The 19,812-nt window shown below is 39.2% G+C and overlaps 1 protein-coding gene across 2 annotated transcripts in view; it reads right to left on the reverse strand.

The window, feature by feature from the left end:
* Positions 1-19,812, reverse strand: part of ANKRD26 (ankyrin repeat domain containing 26) — a 47,596-nt gene that overhangs the window by 7,057 nt on the left and 20,727 nt on the right. For both annotated transcript variants that reach the window (XM_066550566.1, XM_066550565.1), the window contains 19 exons: positions 17,677-18,660; positions 16,629-16,837; positions 15,903-16,052; positions 14,932-14,965; positions 14,640-14,778; positions 13,985-14,198; positions 13,509-13,692; positions 12,958-13,104; positions 10,856-11,809; positions 9,155-9,307; positions 8,052-8,227; positions 7,759-7,852; positions 6,582-6,656; positions 5,286-5,420; positions 4,262-4,374; positions 3,080-3,221; positions 2,202-2,483; positions 1,259-1,494; positions 259-505 (listed from right to left, as the gene is read on the reverse strand). In XM_066550566.1, the coding sequence (XP_066406663.1) occupies positions 259-505; positions 1,259-1,494; positions 2,202-2,483; positions 3,080-3,221; positions 4,262-4,374; positions 5,286-5,420; positions 6,582-6,656; positions 7,759-7,852; positions 8,052-8,227; positions 9,155-9,307; positions 10,856-11,809; positions 12,958-13,104; positions 13,509-13,692; positions 13,985-14,198; positions 14,640-14,778; positions 14,932-14,965; positions 15,903-16,052; positions 16,629-16,837; positions 17,677-18,660 (4,668 nt within the window). The remainder of the gene's footprint in view (positions 1-258; positions 506-1,258; positions 1,495-2,201; positions 2,484-3,079; positions 3,222-4,261; positions 4,375-5,285; positions 5,421-6,581; positions 6,657-7,758; positions 7,853-8,051; positions 8,228-9,154; positions 9,308-10,855; positions 11,810-12,957; positions 13,105-13,508; positions 13,693-13,984; positions 14,199-14,639; positions 14,779-14,931; positions 14,966-15,902; positions 16,053-16,628; positions 16,838-17,676; positions 18,661-19,812) is intronic.

The following is a 19,812-nucleotide window of genomic DNA, read 5'->3' on the forward strand; positions in this document are numbered from 1 at the left end:
AGAATGTCAGGGCACAGTTCACTGCTTTGACTTAAATATTTTTTGGCCTTTACCCTCTTGAAAATTTTTACAACCCTGATGGCCAGAAGTCTTCAGCCTTACAACATACAGCTGTGCACTGTTCTGAGGATTAGCAGTTGCTTTGGCCTATTAGACAATATGGCATGGAACAATAAATGGATTCTAACTTCAGGCTAAAAGGGAGAACCTTGCATATGGCTACTCTTCAGCACGAGTTGAGTATTTCAAAATGCTTACCTTGGCCACAAAGGCTGCAACCCTGTTTCTCGAGGATAATGTGTTCTCAGCTGGGGTGAGGAAGCTTCCTCCTAGACTGAGACTTCTGCTCAGTCCCAAATTGTTGCCAAGATGTCCCAGTGCAGTTGAATACAGAACTGGAGTTGCAGCCAGACCTCCGCTGACAATGCTGCTTGTGATTAACGATTTGCTTTTATGGCGCTCCCGGAGGAGCTTAGCATTGGCTTCCTCAAGTCTCTCATTAGCTCTGAAACATTTGCAAGCACACAAACAGTTACCTTCAGTAGCAACACTGTCCCAGAGTTACTCTCCAGGTCCTCAACTATTGTTTGACTTCTGAGATGAAGAGCCTCCAAAAGTAGTACATCATTTGACCTGAGCTTGTTTGGAGGGCCTGTTTCTAGGACGTCACACTCAGTGCAAGGAGCAGCGTCACCAACGCTTAGGAGTGCTCAGCATGAGGGCTTCAAAGCCTTCTGTGAAAGCCATGTGTTTACAGAGCTTCTTCTGTAACATCACCTCTGTAACAACTCTGGGCTGATCCCCTTCCCAAAGAAAGCTCAAAGCTCAGAACCACTGCTTAAACAGAAGCCAAAAAAGGTAATTCCTATATTTCCTTCACAGAACAGAAATCTGTTCCCTGATAGGCCTACTCTTATTCAAACAATAAAGGACATGAAATTCATTTTTTCTGTTGTACAGAGGATGAGATTATAGAGACTGGCAAACAAAGCTGCCAGTTAAAACAACATCAACTCGAAAAGTCTCCTGTTAATGCCATGATCAGTTGTATTCCTGTTGAAACACTAAGGAGAAATGAAGGCCTGCTAAATGGGAAGGGTCTTAAGGTACTTCTTCCACAAACATGTCATCATAGGCTTTCACCTGCTCTTCTGCACCTCACCTGCTGGCCAGGTGCAGAAGAGAAATTAACAAGAAATATATATGCATGAGGAAAAAGGAGTCTCTTATTACCAGTCCAAAGAAAGCACAGACTTACCTTTCCAGTTTCTTTGCTAAGGATCGTCTAGTTTTCACTTCCTCCAGATACAGCTCCTTGTACTTTTCCACTTCTGCCTGTACACATTCTTTTGGAAAAGTATTTTCTTGTTGAGTATTTTTTATCTTGTCCAATTCACATTCGAGATCTCTAATTCTGTCTTTTAGCTGGTTTCTCAGAGAAGCATGATGACTTGCTCTGATGTGTTCTAGTCTGTCCTGGGAGGCTGCCTGTGCCTGAAAGGGACAGTGCACCTTCAACCACCACAAAGACCAAGAGAACTCTCCCCACCTCTCAATTGCATGTACCCAAGATCATGGGCCCAGCTTGGCTTAGAGAGGCAGCTGTGCCTCTTCATTACCATCAGCAGGAAAGGCAGAACCCTGGAGCTACCACCAGGGTAAATAATTCTTTTCACTCAGGATGAAGCCCAAATCAGCACCACTGTTCAAAGCTACTAATGAAAGAGCATTATCTCTGTAGGACAGGGCATGGAGAATAGGATTCCTCAAAGACCTCAGCAGGATGCCTCACCTCCTCCCCATCTCCACACCTGCAACTTCAGTCACTTGTTTTCTGAGCACTCTCCCTTGTGCAAGGACAAAACTGGAACTTTAGGTCTGCCTGTGACAGCTGGAAGGTGCAACACCTCTTCAAGCATGAACAGAAAGAAGGAGCAGACCAGTGGACAGACAGCCCAAACACTGCAAAAAGGAAACCTACCTTGGGCAAGCTTTTGATTCAGGGACCTGCCTTCAGGGACATTACACACCATAAGAGCACTCCTGCCCAGCCATATGCCCTTCTCCCACTGCCCTTTGGCACAGACACAAGTACAGCACTAACACACAGAATCAGGCACTCAAAACAAAACACTAAAAAATGGTGACCACAACCAAAGTCTACAGAGTGCCTACAGACACATGTCAGAAAAGTCACTCACTTGCAAAAATAGGTTGACTTCTTGTAGTTTTTGTCTTATTTCTTGGCTTGCTCGTTCATCAACCTCTCTTTTATACTGCTCTATTTGGCTGTGCTCTACCATGTTAGTCTCTAAGTGATGTTGGAGTTTTGCCACTTCTTCTTTCAGCTGGCATTTGCTCTTCTCCAGTTTTTCACAGTTCCCGTGCAGGGTAGATAGCTCTTCTCGCAAATCCCGGTTTTGGGCTTCTAGCTGCATGCTTTTTTTAGACTCCATGTCCAGCTGCTGGGAAAGTTCAGCAACCTATATGTGGGGAAAAAAAAAAGAAACTCAGCGGGCAACTAAAGGCAGTGAATTCAGTTAAAATCACTGAAGGGATTTGTCCATGGAGACTATTTATCATCTGCATACTCAGCCCTGACCCTCACCCATGGACATGACAACCTGGTAGGACAGCAGAACTGCCCATCCCTAAGGCCCTCCCTAAGGATCTGCACTCTTGGCTGACCCTGCTTGCTGTCACCAGACCTGTCCTGTTCTTCTTGGTGAGTGGCTGTGGGATGGCTCCTTGGCCAATGAGGTCATGGACCCTGCCAGCCTTGCTGCCACTCTTGGCTTGCCCTTTCTCTGCATGACAGTCTGCCCTTCTGGTGCCATTGCAGATGCTGCTTTGCACTTTAGGATCGCATCTTTACCCATATGGACGACTACATCAGTATTAGTTAATAGTCACCTGCTTCTCTAACAGTAGAAAAACCATTGAAAGAGACCAATCAAATCAAAAATACAGCCAAGGAAAGCAAATCATCAACATGACAAGAAAAACTGGCAAAGCTTCACACAGGGTTGAAAAGTAGTAACACCACAACCAAACAAACCTCAAATTAAGCAGAGCTCACCTTTGTTCTCAATCTATCAACTTCATTGACCATTTCAGAGTATCTACTCTTCATTTCTCCCTTCAAATTAAGCTGTGACTCCATTTCTCTCTCCTCATACACCTTTATTTTCTTCGTAGCTCTACTGAGAAGTCTCTTTAACCTAAATAGCAAATCAGTTCAGGAAACAATGAAACACAGGAATAAGCAACCTTTTCTATATGCTCTCCAGTAAGGCATGCAGAAATAGCTTTCTTCATCTTTAACATACTTGAAAGTACCAGGAATTGATGATAAAAAACCTGGTCTTCCTGTGCCCCAAATCACCTGACACATCCAAATTTCAGCTGAAAAGATGAATTGAAGACTTTCTTCCCCACCCCTGGAGAACTGCAGGGCCACCTGGATTGGAAATTCCTCTTGCAGCTGTAAGTATAGGCTCATGCACAGAGGTACCTTGCAGGAATTAACACAAGACTTCAGTTTGCTTGCAGAGTATGTGTACCTATTATGTTTCATTGTGATTTCAGGATTTACCTCATAACCTCAGGTTCCTCCCATGACAATTCCCTGCCAGGTGTGTCAGTCACCTCTCTTTCCCCCCACCCTTGCCCCCTGCCGAGTACTGTCTGGAAATCCTGGCATTCCAGAAGGGCAGGGCGTGGAGTGATTGGCAGAATTCAAAAGATGCCATCTACCCCTGGGGGGACATTGGGCCATCCAGGTGTCCTTTGTCCCTTGAGACCTCCTATCATGTACCTGGTTGGTGGGATCCCTACCCCTTCCCTCCCCCTCTCCCCGGGGTTAAAAGAGCCAGCAACCACACGGTTTGGGAGTTCTGTTGGAGCTGTTGCTGGATTCAGAGGCCTGTGGGCCAGAACAAAGCTCTGGATCGAAACCCTCCATCAGAACCGACTCCTTTCCTTCAGCATCGCCTTAAAGCTTCTCTGTCAGAGGTAAACCTGAGCTCCTGCATGCCTGGACTTGTCTCCAGGTGCCCAGCTGCAGCATCCACCCAGCCAAAGGTGTCTCTGGGGTGAAACCACCACAGTTGCCCATATTTGGTCAAGCAGCAAGGGCCAGAGAAGCTCAGGCATGTCCCGTCCAGCTATATTGGTAATTATTCCAATATTCTTACATTACAGTTCAATAAAACTGCACTTCTATTCAGGGATATCTCTTCACCATATTGAAAAGCCATACCTCTTAAAGTCTTTCTGCAGTTCCAAGTTTCGTCTCATTTCTTGGTCCAGACGGAGTTCAACTGGGCGTTTTAACTCTATCAGTTTCTTCACTTTCTTTCTTTCACTCTCACACTTTCAAAACAGAAAAGACACACGACATACACAAAATGTAAAAACAACACCTATGTGCAATATGTGTCTCTAGCATTCTCCATGGAGAAGCTGCAGTCCATCTCTGTTAGCCAAGTTACACGTTAGGTTTCACAGCAAACTGGGCCAATATCGAAGAACAAAAATAGAAGCCTCCACTGAAACAAAGGGGGAGAAGATGCTGGACTACTTATAAGAGTTCTCAACTCATAGTAAGGATTATTTAAGTATTCTTATCATGGGAGAATACAAACTAATCTAAAGCTTTTACAGGATCTTTATTGATAAGCAGGCAGAGGAATTTATCTTTGGGAATTTTTTCAATAAACTGTTCCCTTCCACCCCTTCTTTGTGGCAACTTATGTGCTAGCTGCTTTTTACTTCCTTTATTCCTCTACAGGCAAAGAGGGAAAGACTGCCCCATTGCAACTGTCAGTCATTTCTGGTTTCCCAAGCACTAGTTCATCTCCCCAGAATTCCTTCACTATGTTTTTCTGCAAGGATTTTAAGTGTCCACTACCCTGAAAACACGCTGCTGCTACTCCCTGCACTGCACTGGAAAAATGAAATACTTCAATCCTGCCCGGAAAACAAGGGGTCAGAAGATAGCCAGAAGGAATCCAAGAAAGACCTGGGGAACTGAAGCCCTGCTTGATGTGTTCAACTGAGGCAAACCATACTGGGAACTCTCTCAAAGAGAATCACTCCAAAACTTACACAAGATACCCAGATAACTTTCATTTGCTTCCTGGATGATCCACAAATCATGACATATCCAGAGCCTGAATGGCAGGGGTAATAAAAAAATGCTCTTTATCTAAGAACTCGACGAAAAGGTTAATGTGGTACTCTCAGGTACTGGCTTAGGTCTCTGGAGAATTTTCTGGATTTACCTGTTCAAAGAGGTCTGCCTTTTCCCTGTCAAGTTGAGCAACACGCTCTTCGAGGTTAGATCTTGACTTAAACTGCTCTTCCCACATGCTCTGCAAGTCCTTTGATGTCAGAGCCAGCACATTCTGCTTTTGCACCTGTAAAAGCAACAATAGCAGAAGAAGAAACTAAGGTGACTGTAAAGAATACACTGGAACAGAAAGCTGTAACTTAAATGGAAACTCTCTCCATCCCATGTCTATGGTTAATGTTAATGTGGGATGTAGAACACAGCTTGTGAAACATTAACCAAGAAGAGAAACTGAAGATAGTAAAAAGAATGAATGCTATAGGGATAGTTAGATGAGGTGAACTTTGGGGAATAACAAACACACACACACAAAATCACCCTGTAGCTTTCTTCCAAAGGTTCTCCAGGGTTCATTACATATTTTCTAATGCAGTCTTTTCTAGTGCTCAGCACAGAATATACCCTACCCTCATGGCTTCTGTGACAGCTGTATATCTCCTCACAGCAAGAAAACGTTTTGAAACTGACAATGGTATTGATGGTTCTAGCTAAAGGGACAATGATTTGCCTAACAGATGCATTTGAGTTGAACACAACTTCCTGATTCAGTTCAAGTATAAAGACTGGAAGTTGACTAGAGGCTTTTAGTGGCATTTTTTAAGGAAAAAAAAAAGACAATTACAAAAGCAAAAAAAAAAAAAGGAAAAAACAAGAGATGCTTACTGGCTACAGAAAGTGACAAAACACTTAACACAAAGTCTCAGGTAAAAAAAAAATCCTTCGGGTGTATGCCTTTCACAAGTCCTCACAGAGGAGGTAAAACACTGGGGTCTCACGACAAAAACTAACATGGCCTCAAGATAAGCTCTGACAAACTTACAAAGAAAATATGGATCTGTAAAGTCTGCTCTCCTCTCTCAGCTTTCAACCACAGATCCCCATGCTGTCCACAACACCCACTCTATCAGTCATCTGCTATGGCTTAACCCTGGTAGGCAGCTAAGCATTTCACAGCAACTGGCTCACTCCCTGCAGGTGGCATGGGGAAGAGAATTCATCAGATGAATCACACTGATGAACACAACTATCTTGCACACCACAACACATATAAAACACAGCAGTAGGAAAATGAGGAAATTTACAGTCTTTTCCCTTGAGGATGCCTTGCCCTAAAACCAGGATATTTAACAGCTGTGTGCTTACAGAACCCACATGATCTTTTCATCAATTACCTATACACAAAAAATTCAAAGACTAAAATAGTCATTCACAGAAGCCTGTCATGTACCTGCTTGTGGTGGTCCTCTGCAGCTGCCTGTGCTGTCTGCAAGCTCATTATCAAGTCTTCCAGGCGGTTATGAACCTAGAGAAGCATTACAAGAAGCAAGAAGGCACACTATCACTTTCTAGCTTGAAGTTACACCTCACTGACAAAAGTATTACACACAACCTCTTAACCTACACTATTCCTACACTATTTACACCCACAACAATGATCAGAATGGCCTTAGTTTGATGCCACTGTAAAATTGTTAGCAATCATCACCTCTGGCATTTGACACAGAGAGTGAGAGAGAAAAGACCATGTGGGATATAAAGAATCTTCATTGAAAACAGGCAGGAGTAGCTTTTCTCATCCCCAGCACACTTGAAAATCATGCCCTATTAGTCAAAGCGGATTTGTCACTGCCCTCCCACTGGCAGTCACAGTATCAGTACATCACAAAGTTTGACTATCACATGTAATGATTTTCAAAATACCTTCAGCTATAATTGATAACTACAGTCGTAACAAGAACCCTAGTTCAGTGGCTACAATACAAAACTACAACAATAATAAAAAAAAATCTCTTAATTCAGGCCACAGATGTTAGCACCTTATCAAAGCCAAAATTAACCACTGTGTAGAAGCTGTGGTAAATTCCAAGGCTCAAACTGAGTTTTGCAGATACCACAAGCAGTCCTCTTCACTGTTTCATGAGAACAGACACACAGCAAGTAGCCAAAGAAAAAGCAATTCTGCACAGCAAAAGCTCTGGGACATGTAATTTTTGTTTCAGTCTGATGATGTCAGCCAGATCTCTGGCATAAAGGGCTTGGCATCAATATACCCTGTGGAATTTCTACCAGTAAACTTGATGAATAACTTAAATGGAACACATTGCAGTCCCCAAAGCAGCATCTGATGTTACAAAGGGTCTAAAGCAGACAATAGTTACACCAGTGTACTGCTGTCAAATCCTTACCTTTTTGAGTGATATTTTTGACTTGCTATAGCATGGGAAAATTTTCAAAGCTGGATGGCTGGAAAGTACAGCAGGCTACTTTCTGAGCAGCCTCTATTCAGAAAAAGCAGGCACTGAGCTCCCCTTGGCTCTCTGGGAAAACCTCACCATAAAGTTTCCCCACAGAAATAGGTAACTAGGCTCAGGAGACACCAAAAGAGAAATTTATGAGCAGCTTACTGAGGCAGAGGCTTGCAGGTCTCTCTGCAGGGCTTCAATCCTATTGCTTTGTTGCTGGACAGTGGCTTCCAATTTGGTGTTTTCAATTTCAAGGCTTAAAAAAAAATACAGGTCTTATTATAAAAATCTGCTAGGGCACCAATTCCAAAAGAACAGTGCAAAATAATAAAAAACAAGAACATTGTTCATAATTTTCATAAATTGCTGTGACACAACAAGGCTACCTATCTATGCTGTGGTTTCCAGCCAATCCCTGCAAGTGACAGATACCTCGCCCCACTGTGTTCTCTTACTGTTGCACGTGTTCTTCCAGTTGTTTTATAGTAGTGTTAGTTTCAGAAGATGCCAACAGCTGGTCCTGCAGTTTCTGGGCAGAAGCTGTTGCTTCTCTTTCCTTACCATCCAAGGCAGTCTTCAAGTCACGAACACAATGCTCAGACTGAAGATACTTTTCTTCCACCTCCCGCAACTGTAAAATCACATAAAGGGTCCACAGTCATCAGGTGAGCTTTTATACAGGGCAGTCAGCTGCTGCCCAAGGACTCACCTGCTGCAGATATCTGCTCATAACCACTGCCCAAAGAACTGTAATCATCTCAACTTTCAAAGCTTCTACTAGCAAATGAACACAAGCTGTGTTACTTCCTAATCTTCTACAGCGGCCTCTCCCATCCCTCCATGGATTTCCAAGAGCACAGCTCTAAGCACTGACACTGCTGCCCCGACCCTTTTGGGGACTTAGGATGCTTTTTGTAGTCACTTATTTTCTCCTCTGTGAAAACATGAATTAAGAAGTTCATCTGTCTGTAGTGACTTCACAAGTCCCTCATAAGGATCAGATTTTAAATTATTTTCCTTTCAGAACTCCAAGGCCTCTCTATGCCCACACCTTGGAAAAGGTAGTCCCTAACTCAGAAAGAGCTTACACTTCCCTTGCAGGAAAACCACTTAAGATGGCAAATTATAGCAGGGCCAAAGGGGAAAAATGCGGAATAAGTACAACAGCATTCAAAATTTGACACGTTACCGGGTGACAGGGCAGGGTAGGGGAGTGGGGGCAAGGGGAAAGCAAGAGCATAAAAATGTTGAAACACAGCAGTCCAATATTTCTGAATATTGTAGAAATTCAGAAATCAGACAATCTGCTTGGCTAAACCAAAGGTAACAAGGCATAAATATAGACACAAATTTATTGGGAAAAGCACCTTTGCAAATAAAAAATTTTGTCCAAGTTAGGGCATAATGTCCGCATGTCAATGACTTGGACACCAAGTTTATAAAACAATGCTATTGATTCCCACATCATTAATTTTTTCCTTGGGTTTAAGGATGACATCCAATCCTACTTTTAACAGCCACCATAAGATTTATTCATATAATTACAGACATCGTGTACCTTGGTTTTAGCCTTTTCCAATTCCTTTTGCAAGCGCAGCTTGTCTTCCTCCAGATCACTACGGTAGCGCGCAGTAACTTCGAGTGAAGCTTCTGACATAGATTGCTTTTTAAGGGCATCAGCAAGCTCCTGCTGCAGCTGTCGGATCATGCCCTAATGAAACAATTAAATGAGCATGAACAAAGTTGTAAGAAAATGAAAAATGCCTTTACTTTGACTTATTTCATTATAGAGTTAGACTTGTCTTTGGATTGAACTCAAGTGAAATTGTCTGTCACCAGCAGGCATGTGCACAATCACCTCTCTATCTTTCCCAGCTGAGCACCCCAAATTGTCAGCAGCTGTTCATGAGGATTTTTGTTTCCTAATACATAAAAGATCCAGATATTGTTCTTCTTAAACCATGCATAAGCACACACTGCAATCACGGGAATTTTACTAAGAGAATACAAAGAAATCTGTTGTGATGCAAGAGCCATAATCTGACTGCAGATACTATTTTGTTGACCAAAGGCAGGACTTGACATCACATCATTCTTTGTTCTATTCCTACACTTTACAAATATAATTAAATGAATACCTATATCTACAAGTTCTTTTTACATATACTCTAAGAATATGTTGAATCACATCCTCTTACAGCCGTCTTAATAAGTATAGTTTATAATAACAACTGCCTTTATACTGACATATTAGGTTTGCTAAAACCTGGATAGTTCATACAGTTAGACAGATCTAGTATTGTCAGAGGGAACCTATTGTTTTGGTATGAAGAATACACAGCAATTCACAGCTTAAAATGACTGATAGTATTGCTGGAGTTCTCTCCCCACACACACCTTACAGTAACTGATAAATGAAGAATAAAGCAGTTATCTCACACATGCCTATATTTATCTCACTCAAAGATTCTGGACATGTTAGGAAGAAGGAAGTGTAATTTTAAATCACTTTTCAAATCACTAAAGGCAACAAACCATACACCAGTGTGTCTAAATACTGACTTTTATTAGCTCCTATTTTCTAGAAAGTAAGGGAGATTAAACAAAATGGGTAAAGCAATTTTTAAGTCATTACTCTACCTGAAATTGGCCAGAACACCATCCTTACAGAATACCCTACTTACTCCTAGGAACATAGATATTGATGCAGTCTCTAGGCAGACCCCTTAAAGGCCCCAGAATATTCATAAATTAATACCTGGACACTAAAATACTCTTCAATTTTGATAGCAACTTAGGGAGAAGCAATGTTTTTCCTTTGTAGGAACTCAATATAAGTCCATCTCACACAATTCACTCATCTGCATTTTCATTTCTCAACTGTCATATATTAGATCATTCTTCCTTTTACATCACTTACCTGTGCCACCAATGCAATACTAAAAAAAAAAAAATCAAATACCTAAACCAATTCTATAGGGCAAAAAATGGATTAAGGAAAAGAGATGAAAGAAGTTCTAGAGAAGAATCACCTTTCTTGATTAAAGCAGACTTGGATACCTTTTTTCTGCTCTCTGCTCATATCTGAGCAGTAACACCCCATTTAGCAAACCCTCCCAGTTTCAAGAGAAACACAACAAACCAGAACAAATCATCATTATCTGGTCCCATGCATATGGCTTATATCTGATACACTTTAAAAACACAAAATAATTTCAAGAACTGGAAAACTTTAAATTGCTGTAACTCTGTATTTTACCTCTCTCTCTATTTTGTCACTCTCATATTTGAAGACTTGTTCTCTTAAATCAATACATTTGGCATTTAATTCCTTGTTTCTCTCTTCCACTAGGTAAACTTGCTTCTCAGTATCAGCTCTGAGTTTGTTGAAAATATCATTAAACCGATCTTGCACGTCATTAACTACTTTTTCTTTGATGATCCCCTTGTTCTGCAGATCTTCCAGCTGCTGACGGAGCAAAAGGTTTTCACTCTGGAGCTGGGCCAATCGCTCCTGCATGGATTCCTGCTTTATTATAAGTTTGTTTACTTGGTCTTTTTCAAGCTGTCGAGCATGATCATATTCCTTTGCCTGACACTGGCTTTGACTTAATTCTTTTTGTGTCATTTCTAAAAGCAATGTTTTCTCTCTGAGCATTTGTCTTAACTGGTGAAGCTCATTTTCTAGACTATTAGCTTTGCTTTCAGCTTTACTCAGCTGCTGGGACAAGCTCTTGTTGGCTTCTTGCACATCTGAGAGGTCATGATGGAGCTTGTTTTGCAGGCGAAGCCATTCGTCACGGTCTCTCTGAAACATTCGCTCAACATCGCTTCTTGATGACTGCTGACGTTCAAGTTCTTGAACAGTAGTGTTCAAGCGGGAACGAAATGATTCAATTTCTGTCTCTAGCCTGTCTTTGCTTTCTTTTGTCTGCTCAAGTTTGGAAGTTAGCATTGCAGATTCTGTCTTTAGTAAGTTCAGCTGTCCGTTGTACTGAAAAACTGTTTGCGTTAAGGCTTCCTCATTCAGCTTAAGTTCTTTTTGGAGATCTTCATTTTTTTCTTTCAAGGTCTCATTTTCCTCTAAATATTTTCCTTTTTCCTCCTGGTGCCTAAGTCTTATTTGATCAAGTTCTAGTCTTAGCACGGCAGTCTCATCTTGCAGTAACTGATTTTTGTACAACAGATCCTTTTCTCTCTCAGTGTCGGATTCCTGAAAGACAGAGAACATGAATAAATATCCAGGTGGGAAATAAATCTACAAAACCAATTCAGCATTAAACTGCATTTTAATGTTTCTAACACTGCAACATGATTGCAAAGATGAGAATGAAATTTCACATAAGACATAAGCTACTCTATGAACCAGTGCATGTGTCCAAAGCAGGAATAGAATGAAGGCGTAACACATCCATAAATAAACAAGCCAAATACGTAATGCCTTTTTTTCTGTAAGCCAGCAACTAAATAATAAAATTATTTGAAATATTTCAGGTATAAAGGTTACAAAATAACAGTGCTTTCTTATGTATGCATGCCTTTAAAATATTCCCTTTTAGATTAATTTAGCTGTGTTACTGATCTGGTAAAATCTCTGCTTACCAGGCTAAAATGGGTATTTTCCTTTTTAAATGTCTTCTTGACACTTTTTTTTGGCATTACTGAAAGTTTGCTATACAGCTGAACCATCCCTAGAAAGCAAGAGTCTTGTATAGTGCCTGTTTATTATACAAATTATTTTCCATGTAAACATATTCACCCTATATTTATTGGGCAGTACAGCCAAGAACAAATAATTCTTCCGTGAATTTCACATTCTTAGTAAATTCATTAAACTTTTCAAGACTTTTTTTTTTTAGTGTCCATGATTGCTTATTCTCCTTCAATTATTTTAACTAGTATTGAGAGTTTTATTGCTGATCTTCTTTCATAAAACTTTAATATGTGGAGGTGGAACAGAACTTCATACTTCAAGCTTGATCAGGGAATAAATAATTTAAAAAACCCCAAGTAATGGGAACACAGAGTGTCAACTTCCTTCCTGGCCAATCTGGATGTAGGTAGCTAGGTGTTTCAATGCTAGAAACCTCAAAAAGTGGTGATAAAATGTCAAGGAAATAAAAACAAGACAGTGTAAAAAATGGTGTAAATAATGTTTTCTTTTAGCTTTCTACTTGTACATACAGCGCTGATACTGCTTCTCAAAACTTTTAAAGACATAAGGGAAAACAGAAGAGGTGTTTGCACAATAAAATCACACTGTAAATAATCCATCAAGAAGCAGAAAAAAAATATAAATTTTATTATAACTTTAGAACAAACATGGTGAAATTGAATTAATTAGAAAAAAAATCTCCTTACATCTGATTTTTTTCCTATAGTTCTTCTTGTCTCTTCTTCTAGTTCCTTTTGTCTCCAAAGGTGGTTGCTCAAAATGCCTTCTTGCAGGGCTCTGGCACTCTTTTCCTGAGAGAGCTGTCTCTGTGTTTCATCACGCTCATCTTCAACCTACAATAATACAATTAAATTACTTGCACCTTCAGAAAAATCAAAGCTAGCAATATTGTTCCACTCTCCCTTTTATTCTTTTAAATAGTTTTGCTTTCCAGAGTTACAATAATCCATCTATAATTTTAATTTTCTTCTGAAAATTAAGAAGAAATACAGAATAATTTAGTTATTTTAATTATTATTTTGTAATAATTTTGAAAAATAACTCAAAGTTAGGCTTTGAAATACAAACAAAAGGGAACACACTACTTGGAAATCAGCTGTTTGCAAAATCTGGCAATAGTTACCCAATGCCTCTTCCATGAACACAGTACCACTTCTCTAGGCATACTGGAATACAACACCAATTAAAAAGAAGCAGAAAATAAGAATACAAGTGTTTAAGTCATTGTCTAACATACCTGTTTGAGGAGCTTTCTCAGTGTTACTAACTCAATTTCTAAATTCCTTGATTGTAACTCAAGTTGCTGTTTCTCCTCCATCTCTTTACAATATTGCTCTTCTTTCCTTCTGAGTTTTTCTTTTGTTTTCTCATATAGTGTTTCTAGTCTGAGCCTCTTTTCTTCTTCTTGTTTCAAAGTAAACCTGGGAATTAGCAATATAGTTGAGAAACTAAAGCACTAATACAAAAATTAGATATTCTACACTATGAACTTGCAGAAACAACTCAAACCATAAAAAATGTTAAAAATTTTCAGATTTTGTATTTTTACTCGAATTTTTAACTTTTTAAAGAATTCTATCATCATTCCATTATCTATGGTATCACGTTTACAGTATATGGAAATAAACTATTGACTGTTTTATCATTTGTAAGTTTATCTAGGTAAATATACTGTTACAAGATAACACATTATCAGAACACAAGATTATATACTTAAGGCTTTGGATATCACTTTTCCATTCCACTTCTTGATGAGCCAATATGGATTTCAAATCTTGAGTCTCTTCTGCTATTAATTTTGATTCCTCCTTTTCACTTTCCAGTTTTTTTACTTCTCTCCAGACCGCTGCATACCGATTTTTTTCATGCTCTATTATTTGTTCATATTTAAGAAGTATGTTTTGAATTTTCAGTAAAATAGCAGAACCTATTTTGAGATAGAGAAGACAAAGTTGCACATATGCATAAATACCTTCTAATGTGTAAATTATTTGATTTGGTGCAGGTGATAAAAGTTTTGGCAGTGGGAAGACTGAAGGAAGGCAGTGGGAGTTCTCTATGAGAAAAGTCCAGGGCTGGCCCCATTCCAGACAAGACAATGGACCAAATGCAAGGGCACAACTGAACCTTTCAGCCATGCTGGTGGCACCTCATAAAAATATATTTAGGAGAAGACAAAACCACCACTCAGGCAAAGGCAAAAAATAGGAACAGCTGCTCTGTACACACATGTCAGCGATGAAGGGGGTGGTGGGGAGGTGTTATCCTAAATATAAATGAACCAAGATACCTAGGAGTGCGCACAAAGAAACCATGTTTCAAAAGAAAAACTTGTAACATCTGAGGAAAAAGTGACTTTAGAACATACCTGTATGATCCACAGTAAGCTGTTCTAAGAGCAACACAGCCTCTTTGTAGGTGGACGTTGGTAACTTGACGTCCTCTGATGTTGTGTCAGATGAGTGAGTTAAATCGAGGTCATCAGTTACATCCATGTGTATGCTGACCTACAAAAAATACAGTATTTTCTGTATACAACTATGTAATATTACAGATGCATGAATGACTGATTCTTTCATTCACAGTCCATATCTGATTGGTCCCATCTGAGTGATTAAAAGCTGATAAAACTATTTATCAAGAAACTAATTTTTCAGTACCTTGTTCTTTTCATTCGCTGTCTTTGCTGCAGGTCTGGAAAACAGAAATGTATTTCAGTTCTAGAATGTTTATCTTGCATTAAGAACAATATCTAAAGTTGTTTTGAAAATGTAATTTCAGTAGGGAATGAAAGTAAAATTTAATACAAGAGTATTTTTAGACGTAGGTGAATACTGGAAAAAATTATCATCCTTATTGGAAGATTATTTTTTTTACTGGATATTAAGCAAAGAGTTGAAATAACTGTTCATTTAAAGTGACAGGAATCATATAGCTACAGACATGGAGATATATAGATACATAGTTATGTGCATTCCCTGTTTAATACTAGAGGTTTCGTTCCCTTCAGTATTTAGACTCTTTCCCTTAAGGTCAAAGAACTGTAATTTTAGATTCTCTAATATACTTAGGCTGACTGGAGTGGAGTTAATTTTCTTCAGAGCAGCCCACACAATACTGTGTGTTACATTTCTGACCAAAACAGCGTTAACAACACACCAGTGTTTTAGCTATTGCTGAACAGTGCTTGTATCCTGTTGACAATTTCTGTTTCTCATTTTGCCCCTCACAGTTAAGTCTAAGTAGGCAAGAAGTCAAGAGGATATACAGATGAAGGAAAAAAAAAAAAAAAGAAAAAAACTCAAACCCTAAGATGCATGTGATGAAATAGCAACTGTGTTCTTGTATAAGTCTCTCGCCTCCCTTTTAAAAAATACATGTTCACATAGACACTGACCTTCAGGTAATTTTCCAGCACTTGTGCACATTTGTCTTTATAATGAACTTGGGTAAGATGTTCAAAGCACATAAAGCAAAAAGGTAGTGCTTTGGAACACAATCAAGTCATATTGTCACATGAAGGAAGAAAAACCACTGTGCACATCAGGTTCACAAAAAAACTTACCTTTAGCCTTAGGTCAATTTTTATCATTAATTAAGTTTTAGTCATAATGGTTTTTATATTCAGTACCTTTCTTCCTCTTGAGATGTTTCACTTGAAGTGCTATCATCTGGTACTCGAAAATTATTCCCACTGGAAGAGCTCATCTGCTGATTAGCCTTCTGCTTTGAAGTCTGTCCTTTATTATTCTTTGCAACATCATGATTCAGGGAAAGTTCACTACATTAAACAGAAAAAAAAATACCACTTGAGTAACTTTACAGAAAATATTTCTTTGAAACAGACATAAGATGATGTCAGAAACTCAGATCTGTCAGATCTCAGAAACAACTGAGATTAAAAATATCTCTGATAAAATACAGACTTAACTCCAAGGATTGTGGAGTATGTAAAAGTATTTAAAAAACCTTGCTCTAGGAATGAGGGGGGAATGTGGAACCTGAATGAGATTCAGGCAGTATCTTATATTCACATTAGAGGAAGTATTAAGAGCAGAGATTCCTTTGAAGGACAGACAGAAAAACCCTCCTGCTTATGATTTCATAAAAATATCAATGCCTCCTTCAAACTTTTAATATTCATTTGGTAATATCTTTTCCCTCTTCCTAAAAAAAAGTGTTTTTCTTAAATGTTTGTGAAGCAGTGGTCTGCTCAGTATTGCTTTCAGTATCAAAGAAACTGCTTCAACTAGTACAATATTAGAAAACCTGAAAGATACTTAAGAATTCCTACAGATATGAATTAGAGATCATGTCTTTAGTTTCTACTTTCATTGGCGTTTTAATAATTTCTGACCTTTCCTCAGGTGAAAAATTCTTGTGGACTTTTTCTTCTGGAGTGTTTTCATCCTCCATTTTCAAGGAGTCATTCTTCTTTAGTGAAAGCTTTTCTTTCATTTGCTGATTAGTAATGTTGGCTGGTGGTGTATTTAATTTATCAACATTTTCCTCTTTTGCCACTGTCTGTGTATTGAAACTTCTTTCTGTGTTTTTTTCCTTCTCAACCTACAAAAATTAAGTTAAGTTTCAAGTATTAATCAGTCTTTCCATAAAAGAGAAACACAATATCCAAGACTGAGTAACTCAGCATTTACCTCTGAAGAAGTGCAAAATGAAAAAAAATATAGACAAGTATTTTCACAAAAATTACATTACAAAATGTATTGTTATTGAAAGTCCTTCAAATTCACTCATGATCCTATGATGTAACAGAAGCATGGTCCTTAGAAAGAAAACAACAATGTATCTTAAACCATGAACAACAAAAATGCAAAAGCATTACTGACAGATTAAAGAGTTAGAAGGACTGCACAATGTTTGTTATAAAAACAGAAATAAAAAAATCAAATGGAAGTGTGCTTGGTTCTGCTTCCTCCATGGAGGGTAGGCAGGGTAGCAGGGAAAAAGATGCCAAACCCACAAGTAGAAACATCTCCACTCACAGCAAACAGGAATTTAAGTGAAGGGCAATGAAGACACAATCATGCAGAAATCACAGCAAATGAGAAGTTCAGTCAAGATCCTGTTCAGAAGCTATTTTCATTCTTTGTTTCAGAAACAAAACTGATTTAATTGTGTGCAATTCTTTTAATGTCAATGAAGTGATAACTTCTTACACTGGAACTGAGTGCCACATAGTGTTAAAGTGCAACAATAGCACATTCTGCGTTTTCTGAAAAAGGGGAAAAGGCAACTCTCCACTGCTGTCTTGATTCTTAAGTATTTTATTTTCATTCAAACAACTAATTTGCACAAAGCTTCTTCATTTAATGATGAATAGCTGAAGTGAACAGGACCATTGATATGGAGAAAGACTAAAGAATAAGGAGTAGCAGGTGAACTACCTCTTTTTGCAGCTGTACCTTCTCCTTCTCCAAAGTCAGGAATACTGCTTGCAGCATTCCTACCTTACTCTTAAATCTTTCCATATCTCTTTTTAGCTCTTCATCAAGATTCCTTTCCAGCACGTCACAGGATTCCTGAGCACTAATGAAAAGACTTTCAGTTTCCCCTATATTACTGTTGATACAGCAGTTCTTGGGAACATCATCATTAAATCCAGAGTACTTTTTAAGTTTCATTTCTGTTACAGAATGTACACTTTCATCCCTTGCACAAACAGGTCTTATTTGAGGAAGTGCATTAGAAATGTCACCCAAAATACTTGATTCTAAGCTATGTCTCAGGCAGTAAGCAGGACCTTCCTCTGCACTTTTACTATTTCCATTATCATTCTCTTCTGTTTCCATAGTAGGCATTTTCTTTTTCTCTCCTTTAGCTAGAGACACCTTTCTGTTATCTACATTGTTAATGCCAACTGCTTCATCTGTATTCCAGGTATCTTCTACATATGTCTTTAAGCTATTTTGATCAGGAAGAACACCATGACTTGGAAATACAATTTCCATTTTGGGTATTTTTCCACCTAGTGTAGGTTTAATATCCCCAAATTCACCTTGGCTTTCTAAATTATTACTTGATTCTGTCACAGGAGATGAAAAAATGTGAGAACTCCTCAATTCTTCACCAATGCCATCTTCTGGTATTTCTTCCACAAGTGAAGCAGTTTCCCCAGCTTCATTTTCACCAAACAACTGCTTCAGCTCTGCTGTAATGTTTTTGAAATTTGTTTTCAATTCCCTTTTCTCATTTTCAACCCACATTCTTTCATATCTTTCTTCCCAAGGTTTTAGATTTAAGTCCTTGTCAGCACTGTGCGATTCCTCATTTTTTGTTAGGGCTTCCTGATGTGAAACTTCTGCTTTGTCAGTCTGATTTTCATGTGCTGTGTTTTCTATAAAGTTGGTAGTTTCTAAAACATATTTATCCTTAAGTTAACAGGTACAGACAAAAAGATTACCAAGAAAAAGGAAGTTAATCTAGGTAATTTCCATTGCAAACTTATCCTATCGTGTAACAGAAATAACAGCATCAAGATATTCTGAAAACAAATTTTATAACATAAATCAAGGGATACTAAATTAAAGGTTCATTGACTCACCTTTTTCTTAAAAATAAAGGACTTACTAGCTACTAGGACTTATTAGAGACCACAGCTTTTCTAGGAATGGAGTTGTCTAGACGAGGGTTACTTTCACCTTCAGGCCTGCTTGCTTTTTGTAACCAGTGGCCTTTGTTAGAAAGCAATTTATTTTTTCATGTTTTATTGCTTTAATACCATTTTTCTTTGGAACTGCCCATATTTCCTCACCTTCCTTCCTCCATACTGTCTGGCATTTTACAATCCCCTGCCAGCTAAGCTATGCAGTCTTAATGAACATGACAACCTTTTTATTGTCTACAACATGGACAACTGGGCCTATTTCTTCACCCAAGGTACAGGAATGTTAAATTTCATTCCAAGATCCAAAGAAAAGCATTTATGAGGGAAACCTGTCCATTCCTTCCCTCATCCCAAAAGTCAGGAACCCAAACTTAGGTGAAAACCATACCATGGCTCACTCAATGCCCCTTAGTCTCCCCCTGTCCCTGACCCCACACCCTGCTCCTCACAGGCTCCTTCCCCATTGCTTCCTAGTGCCTTCCATACAGGCCTGCAGCCTCAGTCCCAAGGGGCTAAAACCATTCACCTCCTCTCTCTCATTAGCCAAGCCCTTCTCTCTGCCAAATTCCTGCTTTCAGGACAGGGAAGGAGCACCTCAGCCAGCTCCCATCTGTCTCAGCCTCACCCTCCCCCAAGTTCACTGCCCACCCACTGCCACTTCCAGTAGGCCGAAGTTCCATGCTCTGCGTGTCAATTTTAAGCATGGTCCTTTGTCACCATACCTGGGTGTGGGGTAGAAGTGATTTGCTCCACTGTAGCTTCAGGTGCTACAGAAGACTCCAGACCCCTCTATCCAGCCCTGTCCCTCTCTTGTTGTAGGCCCAACACAAACAGGATGTCTGCCTTAATCCTGTCTAAAACACTCTCTGAAAAAAACCTTTTCAAACACTTACTAACATGATCAAAAAAGCACATA

This window comes from Molothrus aeneus, chromosome 5 (assembly GCF_037042795.1).
Source record: "Molothrus aeneus isolate 106 chromosome 5, BPBGC_Maene_1.0, whole genome shotgun sequence".
Taxonomy (NCBI): Eukaryota; Metazoa; Chordata; class Aves; order Passeriformes; family Icteridae; genus Molothrus; species Molothrus aeneus.